This window comes from Diplotaxodon limnothrissa, linkage group LG15, assembly GCF_057381915.1.
Source record: "Diplotaxodon limnothrissa isolate DT_005_m linkage group LG15, D_limnothrissa_male_GT1.1, whole genome shotgun sequence".
Taxonomy (NCBI): domain Eukaryota; kingdom Metazoa; phylum Chordata; class Actinopteri; order Cichliformes; family Cichlidae; genus Diplotaxodon; species Diplotaxodon limnothrissa.
This window is the reverse complement of record NC_140610.1, coordinates 39,206,672-39,219,236: the sequence shown is the minus strand read 5'-3', so window position 1 is coordinate 39,219,236 and position 12,565 is coordinate 39,206,672. Positions and strand designations below refer to the sequence as shown.

The following is a 12,565-nucleotide window of genomic DNA, read 5'->3' as shown; positions in this document are numbered from 1 at the left end:
CACCTGGAGACTCTGTTGTCCTGCTGGGAGACTTCAATGCTCACGTGGGTAGCGACAGCGAGACCTGGAGGGGCGTGATTGGGAGGAACGGCCTCCCTGATCTGAACCCGAGCGGTGCTCTGTTATTGGACTTCTGTGCTAATCACAGTTTGGCCATAACGAACACCCTGTTCGAACATAAGAGTGTCCATAAGTGCACGTGGCACCAGGACACTCTAGGCCGTAGGTCGATGATCGATTTTGTAATCGTATCAGCAGACCTGCGACCATATGTTCTGGACACTCGGGTAAAGAGAGGGGCTGAGCTGTCAACTGATCACCACCTGGTGGTGAGTTGGATCAGGTGGCGGGGGAGGACGCTGGACAGACCTGGTGCACCTAAACGCGTAGTGAGGGTGTGCTGGGAACGTCTAGCAGAGGCCCCAGTCCGCGAGATCTTCAACGCACACCTCCGGCAGAGCTTCAACAGCATTCCGAGGGAGACTGGGGACATTGAGTCCGAATGGACCATGTTCAGCGTCTCCATTGCCGAAGCTGCTGCATTGAGCTGCGGCCGCAAGGTGGTTGGTGCCTGCCGTGGTGGTAATCCCCGAACCAAATGGTGGACACCAGAGGTGAAGGGAGCCACCAGGCTGAAGAAGGAGAACTATCGGGCTTGGTTAGCCTGTGGGACTCCGGAGGCAGCCGACAGGTATCGACAGGCCAAGCGGAATGCGGCTCGGGCAGTGGCTGAAGCAAAAACTCGGGTGTGGGAGGAGTTCGGAGAGGCCATGGAAAAAGACTTTCGGACTGCCTCGAAGAGATTCTGGCAAACCGTCAGACGTCTCAGGAGGGGAAAGCGGTGCTCTACCTGCACTGTGAATAGTGCTGGCGGAGCGCTGCTGACGTCGACTGAGAAAATTGTCAGGCGGTGGAAGGAATACTTCGAGGACCTCCTTAATCCCACTGACACGTCTTCCAAGGAGGAAGCAGAGTCTGGGGATGAGGGGAATGACCCGCCAATTTCCGGGGGCGAGGTCACTGAGGCAGTTAAACAACTCCTTGGTGGCAGAGCCCCTGGTGTTGATGAGGTCCGCCCCGAGTTCCTGAAGGCTCTGGACGTTGTAGGGCTGTCCTGGTTGACACGCCTCTGCAATGTTGCGTGGAGATCAGGGGCAGTACCTGTGGACTGGCAGACCGGGGTGGTGGTCCCCATCTTTAAGAAAGGGGACCGGAGGGTGTGTTCCAACTACAGGGGGATCACACTCCTCAGCCTCCCTGGGAAAGTCTATGCCAGGGTACTGGAAAGGAGAGTTCGTCCGTTAGTCGAACCTCGGATACAGGAGGAACAATGCGGTTTTCGTCCTGGTCGCGGAACACTGGACGAGCTCTTTATCCTCTCCAGGATACTTGAGGGTGCATGGGAGTTTGCCCAACCAGTCTACATGTGTTTTGTGGACTTGGAGAAGGCATTCGACCGTGTCCCTCGGGGTGTCCTGTGGGAGGTGTTGCGGGAATATGGGGTGTCTGGCCCATTGCTACGGGCCATTCGATCCCTATACAACCGTTGCAAGAGCTTGGTTCGCATTGCCGGCAATAAATCGGACTCGTTCCCGGTGGGTGATGGGCTCCGCCAGGGCTGCCCTTTGTCTCCGGTTCTGTTCGTAATTTTTATGGACAGGATTTCTAGGCGCAGCCAAGTGGCGGAGGGCTTTCGCTTTGGTGGCCTCAGAATCTCATCTCTGATTTTTGCAGATGATGTGGTTCTGTTGGCTTCATCGGGTGAGGGCCTCCAGCTCGCACTGGAACGGTTCGCAGCCGAGTGTGAAGCAGCGGGAATGAGGATCAGCACCTCCAAATCTGAGGCCATGGTTCTCAGCCGGAAAAGGGTGGAGTGCCCACTCCGGGTCGGGGATGAGTTCCTGCCCCAAGTGGAGGAGTTCAAGTATCTCGGGGTCTTGTTCGCGAGTGATGGGAGAAGGGAGCCGGAGATCGACAGACGGATTGGGGCTGCAGCTGCAGTAATGCGGACGCTGCACCGGTCCGTCGTGGTGAAGAGGGAGCTGAGTGTAAAAGCGAAGCTCTCAATTTACCGGTCGATCTACGTCCCTACCCTCACCTATGGCCACGAGCTGTGGGTAGTGACCGAAAGAACGAGATCGCGGATACAAGCGGCAGAAATGAGCTTCCTCCGAAGGGTGGCTGGCCTCTCCCTTAGAGATAGGGTGAGAAGTTCGGCCATCCGGGAGGGGCTCAGAGTAGAGCAGCTGCTGCTCCACATCGAAAGGAGCCAGCTGAGGTGGTTCGGGCATCTGACAAGGATGCCCCCTGGGCGCCTCCTGGGTGAGGTGTTCCAGGCATGTCCCACCGGGAGGAGGCCCCGGGGCAGACCCAGGACACGCTGGAGAGATTATATCTCTCGGCTGGCCTGGGAACGCCTTGGTATTCCCCCGGATAAGCTGGAGGAGGTGGCTGGGGAGAGGGAGGTCTGGGCCTCTTTGCTTAGGCTGCTGCCCCCGCGACCCGGCCCCGGACAAAGCGGATGAAGATGGATGGATGGATGGATGGTAAATTTAACTGGGAAAGAATAAGATAAAATATATAAATTAAAGTTGAAAATAAAATAACTGTACAACAAAATACACAATATAGAACTATATAAGAATGTATGAAGAAATATAAATATAAATAAATATATACACAATAACAGCAGCTGTACAAGTATTAACCGGAAATGAAGAATATAGTGACCAGTGTTGTGCAATCCACATTATGTCTTGTGCAGTGCAAATATGCTTAAAGTGATTTAAGTGATGAAGTGAAAACAATGTCCAGAATGTCCAGTGTGTGTAAGAACCATATGTGTGGGTCAGTACTGTGTGGTGGTGTGATTGAGAGACCGTATCACCTGCGGGAAGAAGCTCCTCCTCAGTCTCTCTGTGTTGGTCTTCAGGGAGCGGAATCGCTTTCCTGACCTCAACAGAGAGAACAGTCTGTTGTTGGGATGGCTGAGGTCCTTCACGATCTTCCTGGCCTTGGTCCAGCACCGCCTGCTGTAGATTGAGTGCAGGTCAGGGAGCTCGGAGCGGATGGTGCGCTCAGCTGACCGCACAACCCTCTGTAGAGCTCGTCTGTCCTGCATGGTGCTGTTCCCGAACCAGGTTAAGATGTTTCCCGTCAGGATGCTCTCTATGGTGCACGAGTAAAAGTTCCTGAGCACCTTGGAGGGCAGTTGGAAGTCTCTCAAGCGTCTGAGGTGGTAGAGACGCTGACGGGCCTTTTTCACCACGGTGTTGATGTGACAGGACCATGACAGGTCCTGCGTGATGTGAACTCCGAGGTATTTGAAGCTGTCCACTCTCTCCACTGGGCACTCGTTGATGACGGGGGTCTGGTAGTTCCTCTCCTGCTTAGTGCTGAAGTCCACTATCAGCTCCTTTGTCTTACTGACGTTTAGAAGGAGGTTGTTCCTCTGGCACCAGTTCTCCAGATTCCTAATCTCCTTCAGGTAGGCCGTCTCGTTGTTATCAGAGATCAGGCCCACCACGACGGTGTCGTCAGCAAACTTGATGATGGTGGTGGAGCTGGTAGTGGCCACACAGTCATATGTGTACAAAGAGTACAGCAGGGGGCTCAGAACACACCCCTGGGGGGCTCCAGTGCTGAGAGTGGTGGAGGCTGAGACATGTCCGCCCATCCTTACTGCCTGTGGTCTGCCAGTTAGGAAGTTGGAGATCCACTGACACATAGATGAGCTGAGTCCCAGATGCTCCAGCTTGGTGGTGAGTGTGGAGGGAATTATGGTGTTAAATGCAGAGCTGTAGTCTATGAAGAGCATTTTAACATAATTCCCCCTTCTAGTGTCCAAGTGAGTGAGTGATGTGTGGAGGAGATGAGAGATGGCATCGTCTGTGGAACAATTGCCCTGGTAAACCTAAAGGCTTCAGGGAACATTAATTGAGACAAGTGAAGCCTTTAGGTTTTTATTTCCAGTTCTTTTGTGACCCCCTGGATGAAACGTCGATGGGCTACGTCCACACGTGCACGGGTATTTTGCACCCAAATGCATATTTTTCTATGCGTTTGGGTCTTTCTAGACTTGTGATTGCTCACCATTTAGTTTATAGCGTTTACATGTGGACGGAGATATTTTTTCAAAACTGCACGGCTCAACAGGATTTTCTTTTTAAAACAATTCCGTTTTCAAAAATACCCGTGTACGTGTGGACGTAGCCTTGGAGTAATTTTAGTAGGTCGGTCAGTTCAAGTCCCAAAGTCACAAAGAAATGCCTTTGTAACCCTTTCCGGTAGTGATGTGCGATACCACTGATTTCCTTTCCGATCCGATAACAAGTAATATTCAGGGTGGTATCGACGATACTGATCCGATACTTTGTATAAAACTTATTTTATTTATTGTATAATAATAATAGCGTCATAATGATTACAGGACATCAGATTACTTGTTCTTATCACTTAATAATGCAGGGTTCATCATATAGAAATAAAAAACTGAAGTTGTGCGCTATTTGAACACCTTGCCTGCCTGCAGCACTAAAGGACTCCGTGAGACACGTCTGTCTCACCCTAGCAGCACCTGTCCCTCTCCCACTCTTCAGTTCGCCTCAACATACGCTCGTCATATTCTGTGATATGATTTACTCTGAGGTGTTTGACACGGTTAGTGATGTTGCCACAACCATACATGCCAACCCTCCCGATTTTTCCAGGAGAATCCCGAATTTCAGTCCCCCTCCCGAAAATCTCCCGGAGCCACCATTCTCCCGAATTTCTCCCGATTTTCCACCCGGGCAACAGAATTGAAAAACCATATCGCAGAATTCATAGCGCGGCCCAGCCAATTCCAGTTTCCAACAATGACGGCAGCTACTTAGTTTTAATATTACTCTTTTTTCTCTTTCTGGGTCGCAAAAAAACTTTTAACATATTTTCAGGTGAGCATGTAGCTGTGTAAACTTCAAATATCTGAGCCGACCGACACATCGTCTTCAAACCCCCGCGGCCTTTCACTACTCGGGTTAAACATGATATATAAGTCACTTTGATAACTTAAATATGTTATTGTTTGGCTTTTTCAGTGTTTTATTTGTTCGTGAGTAAATCGGTTTGGCTGAGATTAAAGTTATTAGATTAGATTAAATTAAATTTAACTTTATTAATCCCTCGGGAGGGGTCCTCCGGGGTTTTCACACAGCTGAATAAACGTTAAACAAAAAACTAATTAAACAAAGTGTGAGACGGTCGAGAGTTTACGTCAGCGCCTGGTTATATTTTAGATAGCAAGGAGCAGACGGCAGAGTTTCACTCCACCGAGGGAGCTCGTGATGTACTACCTGGCTTTCTTTAGACCACGAAGGCCGGGTCCTCAGGTGGAAGCAGCCTCTGAATTTGGACACCCCCGCTGTTTCCGGGCCGGCCAATAATAACGGTGACATTTAACGTATTTTATCCGATAAATAAACCCTGTAAAATGCATTCATCCCCCCTCAACAGCCCTTTTGAATGTCTCCCTAGTATGGCCACAACACCTCACTCTTGGAGCACTTTTTTGCCACTTTTATCGCAAACCACGTCTCAGCTGTTTGTGGAGGTAAAATAAGTCCGCACATGACTCCAATTACACTCAGCCATTGTTGTGAGTGGTGATGTGCGGATCGATCCTGAAATATCGATTCCTCCGATACCAGTCATTTATGTTCTAGAATTGATTCTCATATAAAATATCACTATTTTAGTAATTTAGGGTAAATATGTAGTTCATCATTAACAGGAACAGTGGAAAGAAACTATATCATTCGGATCGTTTACATTCAAAGGAACTACTTCCTCTTCCGCCTTTCATAGTCATGTGCGAAATACGGCTGTATAAATGTCTCGCAGCCCCTTGGCGTTTTTTTAAATCCTGCATATTATTAAAAGGTGGTGATGGCGAATAAATAGTCCATCAAAAGCTTTGTGGGTCAGTCCATCTCAGCCCAGGATCAACTTTATTGCTGGCTTATTGTTAATATCAGGTAACAACAACAAATTTTCATTTCCTACTTTATTGTTCATACTTTTTCTAAAGTAGATTTTCCTCTGTGACTTGTGTCTTTGATTTAAAAAATAATGGTAAGCATCACTGTTTTTATTTTCAGAATTACTAATTAAGATTTTATTTTCATTAAAATTTCTTTCTTTGACAAAATAAAAATAATAATAAATACGTGTGTGTGTTTAAAATGGATTAAAAATGTAATGCGTCTGAGAATTTATTACCACACGACTCTTCTTCAGCTGATTTCACACATAGAGACAAGAAAACTGCATTGTTATAGTTCACTTCAGTTATTATGTTACTGTTTTCTGTCATCAGATCTTGGGTTAATTTTAAAAAATTTGTAACTGGTAGGGTTAATAAAAGAAGCTACTGCTGTACATGATTAATGGTAAAAAGCAATAAATCTAAAGGCATGCTATATATATATTAGCACTTTGAAAATCTTACTGATCATGCAAAGCTCAAACCACATCGAATCATACATTCATCCACTTTAAGCAATATGATCTATCCCCAAATGCACAGCCAGTTTACAATCACCCATTAACCTAACATGCATGTGTTTGGACTGTGAGAGAAAGGACCTTGTTGCTCTGAGGGAAGATTAACTCATTTATTACTGTGGCAGATGATGGTGATGATGACCAGCCCCTGTCCTAAAACCACTGCACTGTATTTATCAGTTGGCCTGTTTCAAAATTACAAGTAAATTATACTTTATGTTAGAGAAAAAAAATACAGTCCTTGTCATGCATTCACGTTTTCTAATTGTTTATACAAGACACCCATCCTGGATCATATCAATATTCATTTAGGTTTGAGTGATCCAAATGCACCACATTGTGACAATAACCATAGCATAGCAGCTGATGATCAGTAGATAGATACGAAACAGCAGGAAGTCAAGGACATATCCTACATGGCACCACTGGTCCAACAGCTGGCTTTCCTTCTGCAGAGAGACGAGGTGGGCACGAAGTTCAGCAAGGTACTGACAGATCTGTTGCAGTTCAGGCAGAGCAGATGTACCTGGCAGAAAAGTGGAGATTAAAAAGTCAAATAAAGAGCACTCCATAATATATTTAACACCACAGATATCTTTTAATTTAATACAGAATAGAACATTTGCCCATGTAACCTTTTTGTATCTGAGTGAACCAAGTGATGCCTGCCAGTATGTTTTCTCAAATACTTTTAAGGTCACAAGATTTTTCAGCACCAATTGGCCAATGGCAGTAATGACAGAGTATTATGTAGGTTGGCTACCGTTACTAACTGGGTGCTGGTCAGGTGCCCGGCTGGCTGGTTGAATGATCCAAGGACCAGAACTGCCATTGGAGTTTCCAGGTTTATCCTTCTGTGGTGTAGAAGGCGGCTGGATATCTTCTGGCCAGCGGTAGCAGATGAGGTTTGCTATATGTTTGAGCACAACAATCCTAACCCACTTTGGAACCTCCCGATATTTCAAGGAGTTATGGTGGAGGACATTTGTAATGATGACTGTTTCCAGTAGACTGATAACCATGAGGGCAAGACACACTGAGAAATAGATACCTAGATTGAAGAATCAAAGGACAAACATTAAAGTAGTCATACATTTAACTTTTAAGATGTTGGCCGAGTTGTTTATCAGCACTTTTAACAGGCAGCTAAATTTGGGGCCTATAAGCCTTCCAACCATTTTCTTCTACTTATCTATAAGGTGGTTTATAACAGTATGCACCTATGATGGGAGTGCCATTTGCTGTACTTGGCAGCAGGTCGTTCATGATGAGCAGGAAGACTGTGTAGCCCAGGATGAGGGTCATTTTGAAGGAGGCACGGTCGACGCTATGGGGAGGCAGGTAGAAGGACAGGATGTCAATGAGCATGAGGAAAGAGCTTGGGATCAGAAGGTTGACCACGTAGAGCACTGGGCTCCGCTTTACGACCACCTAGTGAACAAGAAAGCACATGCAGTTTAGATGCATCTTCACAGGGTGTGACTTCTGTATTCAGAAAAGTGAGTTTTTAATTTTGCATTCACTTTCTGTTGGTTCTTTTTTAGTTTCTATAAACTGATAGATACTGAATTAGTAAATGCTAAATTCTAAAATCTGTTCACCGACTCCTGTTTGGGGATGAGAATGTACAAAACCATCTGCCTGTTGCAGTTCAAAAAGTTTGTATAGGAGAAGTAAGAAAGGAAACAGTTAGCTAAAAATCACTTTAAAGGTCTACAGTGATGCAGTGGCTTGCAGATAATCTGTGGTCAAGCAGTAAAGCCTTTTGGATGGTTTTAAAAACAACTTCTGACCTTAATAATAAGAGACTCAGCTACATGTCACACTCTGTGTTGAGCTAAACTATACCTGCTGGCTTACATTGTATATTTGCCATACAGACACTAGTGGTAAATAGCATTAATAAGTAAGCATCAGTCCCATTGTTGCTGTGCTGTGGAGTCTCTGATGCCCAAATTAGTTTCAGTCTGTTATATTTGTTTTATTTAAAAGTAGGAAATTCAGTGAAAGTGTGGCTCTCTGACCCAGAAGGTGATGATGTCCCATTCGTCGATTCCAAATTTAAGTATGGAGGTCTCTCCCAGTATGTCCACCAGCTCCCACTCTCCACTTGCTTCCAGGTATCGTTTTGAGTTTAGAGACATCTCCTTAAAAGGCAGAGCTGGACTGACCCTCACATCCCGTACTATGTAAGACAACAACACAATACACTGTTAGGTATACATACAAAAGTAATTTTGTAATTTGCACACAATGTATGATAGTTGTGTGATTGAAATGAAGATGTTTGGCTTTCATTTAAGCGGTTTAATAAAGGTATTCAATTAACCCTTTAGGAAATACAGACATTTTCAAACATAGTCCTTCAAATTAATTGGAGTCAGTCTCATAGCAGTTACCTAATCTCAACCCAAACAAACATGTTTTTTATTTATTTATTACAACCCAAAAAGACCCAAAAACAAACAGCAACTGAAGGTGGCTTCAGTAAAACCCTAGCAGGGAGGAAAGGGAGGAAACAGTATTTGGTTAGATGGCTTCTGCACTTCAGGCAGTCAGAGAATTTGTATCCCAGTATTAAAAACAATTATTATGTTTAAAATTATGTTACTTTGTTCCATTAATATTATTTAGCCACTGAAGATGTGAACTATGTGTAAAATTGGCTGTAATTCCTAAAACGGCTGATGCAATTTTTTTGTTAAACCCTCTGAATTAAAGCTGAAAGCAGCCCATTCTTACTGGTGTGCATGTAAGAGCCAAATGTAAATGTGCAGTTCTGCACATCAAAAGGAAAACTGAAGATCTCCAGATTGCAGGATGAGACGAGCCGCAGCATCCTGTCCCAGCGGATGTGACCCGTGTGGTTAACGTAGACGTAAGGACATGCCTGGGAGACGTCGTCATCCACACTGGCAGGGGGAGGTGGGGAAATTAGGAAATAGTATAATATTGAACAAAAACAATGACAGAAAAGAGAGATCGTATTTGTATCAGTCCCACTGTGGATACATATGTATGAGACAGTGTAAAGTAAAAATAGAACTAAATACAAGTACAGTCATTATTTATAACTCCATAGTTTTATAAGTGCCCCTGTAAGTAATTACAGTAATCAAGTACACACAATACTAGGACCATAAGAGGTCTGTATCCATCCTTATTACACCTGTGGTTCCTCCACTGTGACAAGCTAAAATGTCTGCATGAAAAGGTCGATAATGTAGCTGCAGATGACATCTTAGAATATCGACATGGTTTGTATTTTGTAACTGGACTTCAGGATCTTTGGCTGATTCCAAGCCTGTTCACAAAAATATCTTTTTCAGATCTGTATCAGCATTTCATGCTTATCACTCTGTACTTATGGCAACTATGCATGTGTGGTTTTGTGCTTAAAGGTTCATTTTGCTGAGCTGATTAAATGTATAAATGTTATTATTTAAAAAAATGTTTTATTTGAAGTGCTTACAACTCATAAACAATGATGTCCGGAGACCAGAGCTCCTTCACAGGTAGAGAAATCTTCGTGACACCATCACACTCCTTGGGGTCCCAGACCAGGAACTCATTGTGCCAGTACTGCCACAGAAGTAATGCATTCATTTTAAACCTCCAGTGTAACATTTAAATATGTGAGCAGCTTTTTACAGTGTCCATGGTTATACTTACTATAAGTTTGACATTTATTGAGTACTTACCAGTCTCAGCCACAAGAAAGTAGTGAGCATCTGAGTTTTCTCATTCTGAAATACAGTGAATATGAGTAAACCTGTTGTTGACTGGTACCACTCAATTCGAGTTAAAACAGCATTAAATAAGAATAGGTATGATAATAATATGGGGTTTTAGAGAAATTCCTTAAGAAGTCTTGGTGCATTTCTTAAAGTGGTAATAAGGAAACTCACCACACCGAGGACAGCATACAAAGTGAAGGAGATGTTGGCTATGGTGGGATTGCTGAGGTTCACGGCTGGCCTGAAGGGTTGGAGGTCAAAGACAGCCTGCAAGGACTCGTGTGTTGGGCCACTGTGGCCATTTTTACAAGACAGTATACTGTAACATACAGACACTGACCACAGAGAAAATGTATTTCATAAAAACAACAAAACACAAAAAGAACAAAAAAGAAACTTTGCTTTTGAGTTTTTGCCTTTATGGATTTTTACCTATAGTGTCAGTTTAGATGGCGTGACCAAGAGGGTCACCTCAAGGCACTTTATATTGTAAGATAAAACCCCTAAAATAATGACCCCCTTGGAGCAAGCACAATAAATTGAAATCTATTAATTACTGTATTTGTCTGACCATAAGGCACACGGATTATAAGGCGCACTGTCGATGAACGGGTCTGTTTTTTATACATAAGGCGCACCGAATTATAAGGCGCTTGTTAAGCAAAACAAGCATTAGCATTCATCCTCCAGCGTTTTTTGAGAAAATTAAAGGATTTTAAGTGTGCTTATAGTGTGAAAAATACAGTAGATATGATTCAGAAAGGTCATTGGAGAGAATTGTACTAAACAAATATCAGTAGTAGTGCAAGTAGCTGTACATAATATTAGCTGTGAGATGGTGATGACTAATTTATTCTCTGATGGTTTAAATGTATTTTGTGAAAATATTCATTAAGTCATTAGTTGTTTCGATTAAAGAAAAACTTGATTCAGCAGTGCTCTGACTGTCAGCTTGGTTACAGTGTTGAAAAGAAACCTTATGGTTGCATACTCTTTTTTTCAGCAATGAACAATAAGTGCCCTAGCTTCACCGAGGAGTGAAGGAGGATTTTTTGTTTTTAAAGCGCAACAAACTTTTTTCTTAAACTAAATAAGCGTCTTCTAAATTAGTTAGATGACTTTTCCTCTCCAGTTTACAGCTTATCTGCTTTCAGGTGTGTGTTTATGAGTTACACTAAGCACTTCTGATTGTAGACTTTATGATGGACTTTTTTAGGCGTATTTCATACATAAGACAGATAATAATGTGTATGTACAAAATGTTACTTAGTTCTATCATTTTCAATCAGCCAGATTTGTTTTGATTCTTAACTGAATATTTTAAAATGTATGTACTAACACTGTATGATAATTCTTCATATTTAAACAATAAGAACAAGAGTCTAATGTCCTGTATTCATTATAAAAGTAATCCAAACACATCGAGTTTTTGCTCAAAGTATCGTATTGGATCAGTATTGCTGCCTGAATTTTACTGTATTATCACATCAGAAAGGAAATCAGTGGTATTGCACATAAGATAAAGGGGGGGGGGGGGGGGGGGGTTATTGAACTTATTTATAGCACTTTTAGAAAGAGATCTGCTGTAATCAAATGTTATTCATCAAATGTCAAATCAAATGTTATTCATTAAAAGCTATTAAACAATAACAACAGTTGCCAACTAGAAGATGAAATAACAAAAAATATTTACAGCAGTAAAAAAAAAACAACTTCCTTGCAGTACTTATACTTAGAAAGTGTGATTTACTACTTGATTCAGCTGAAAGAATCTAGCATACCACAGTGACATAAACTAAATGTATAAAAGGGAAAAGAAACAAATATATTTGCACAGTAAGACTGATTTTAACCTGAACCTGACAGATAAAACCTTTACATTAGTAATAATTAAAATAATAACAGTCATGCTTATTATTATTATTAAAAACATTTGTTGCAGATGAAAACCTGCTTAGGTTTAGAAAATAAAGTATGAACACTTAAGTAGGAAATAGAGGTGTTATCATTACCTGACATTAAGAGTAATCCTGTGATGAAGTTGATTCTCTGCTGAGACGGGCTCATGCTGAAAGCTTTTGATAGACTAAACTTTCTACACCACCACCTTTTAATAATGTGCAGTGAAAAGCTCCTCCTGATAACACACACACACACACACATACTTGTTTTTGTCTCTTAAAGAAATATTGTAATGATGAACCTCTGGAGATTTAGTGCCTCCTTAACCACAGCCACTACCTGCCTTACCCCGAACAAAACAGCAATCTTAAGACTAATAAAGA

At 43.0% G+C, this 12,565-nt stretch overlaps 1 protein-coding gene across 1 annotated transcript; it reads right to left on the bottom strand.

The window, feature by feature from the left end:
• Positions 1–6,851: 6,851 nt before the first annotated feature.
• LOC146617971 (5-hydroxytryptamine receptor 3A-like) lies at positions 6,852–12,347 on the bottom strand. The gene is made up of 9 exons (XM_085373548.1): positions 12,293–12,347; positions 10,452–10,615; positions 10,245–10,289; positions 10,016–10,125; positions 9,286–9,455; positions 8,568–8,728; positions 7,764–7,974; positions 7,307–7,594; positions 6,852–7,069 (listed from the first exon to the last, which is right to left on the bottom strand). The coding sequence occupies exons 1-9, from the start codon at positions 12,345–12,347 to the stop codon at positions 6,852–6,854; spliced, it is 1,422 nt and encodes a 473-aa protein (XP_085229674.1).
• Between the last annotated feature and the right edge of the window lie 218 nt (positions 12,348–12,565).

Bases quoted from the DNA above. Each gene is read 5' to 3' on its own strand.
- LOC146617971 (XM_085373548.1), bottom strand. From the start codon at position 12,347: ATGAGCCCGTCTCAGCAGAGAATCAACTTCATCACAGGATTACTCTTA. The intron at 9,456-10,015 runs GTAAGCACTTCA...TCCCCCTGCCAG, and splicing joins GACATCATTGTTTATGAGTT to TGTGGATGACGACGTCTCCC. The intron at 8,729-9,285 runs GTAAGAATGGGC...TGTCTTACATAG, and splicing joins TGGCTCTTACATGCACACCA to TACGGGATGTGAGGGTCAGT.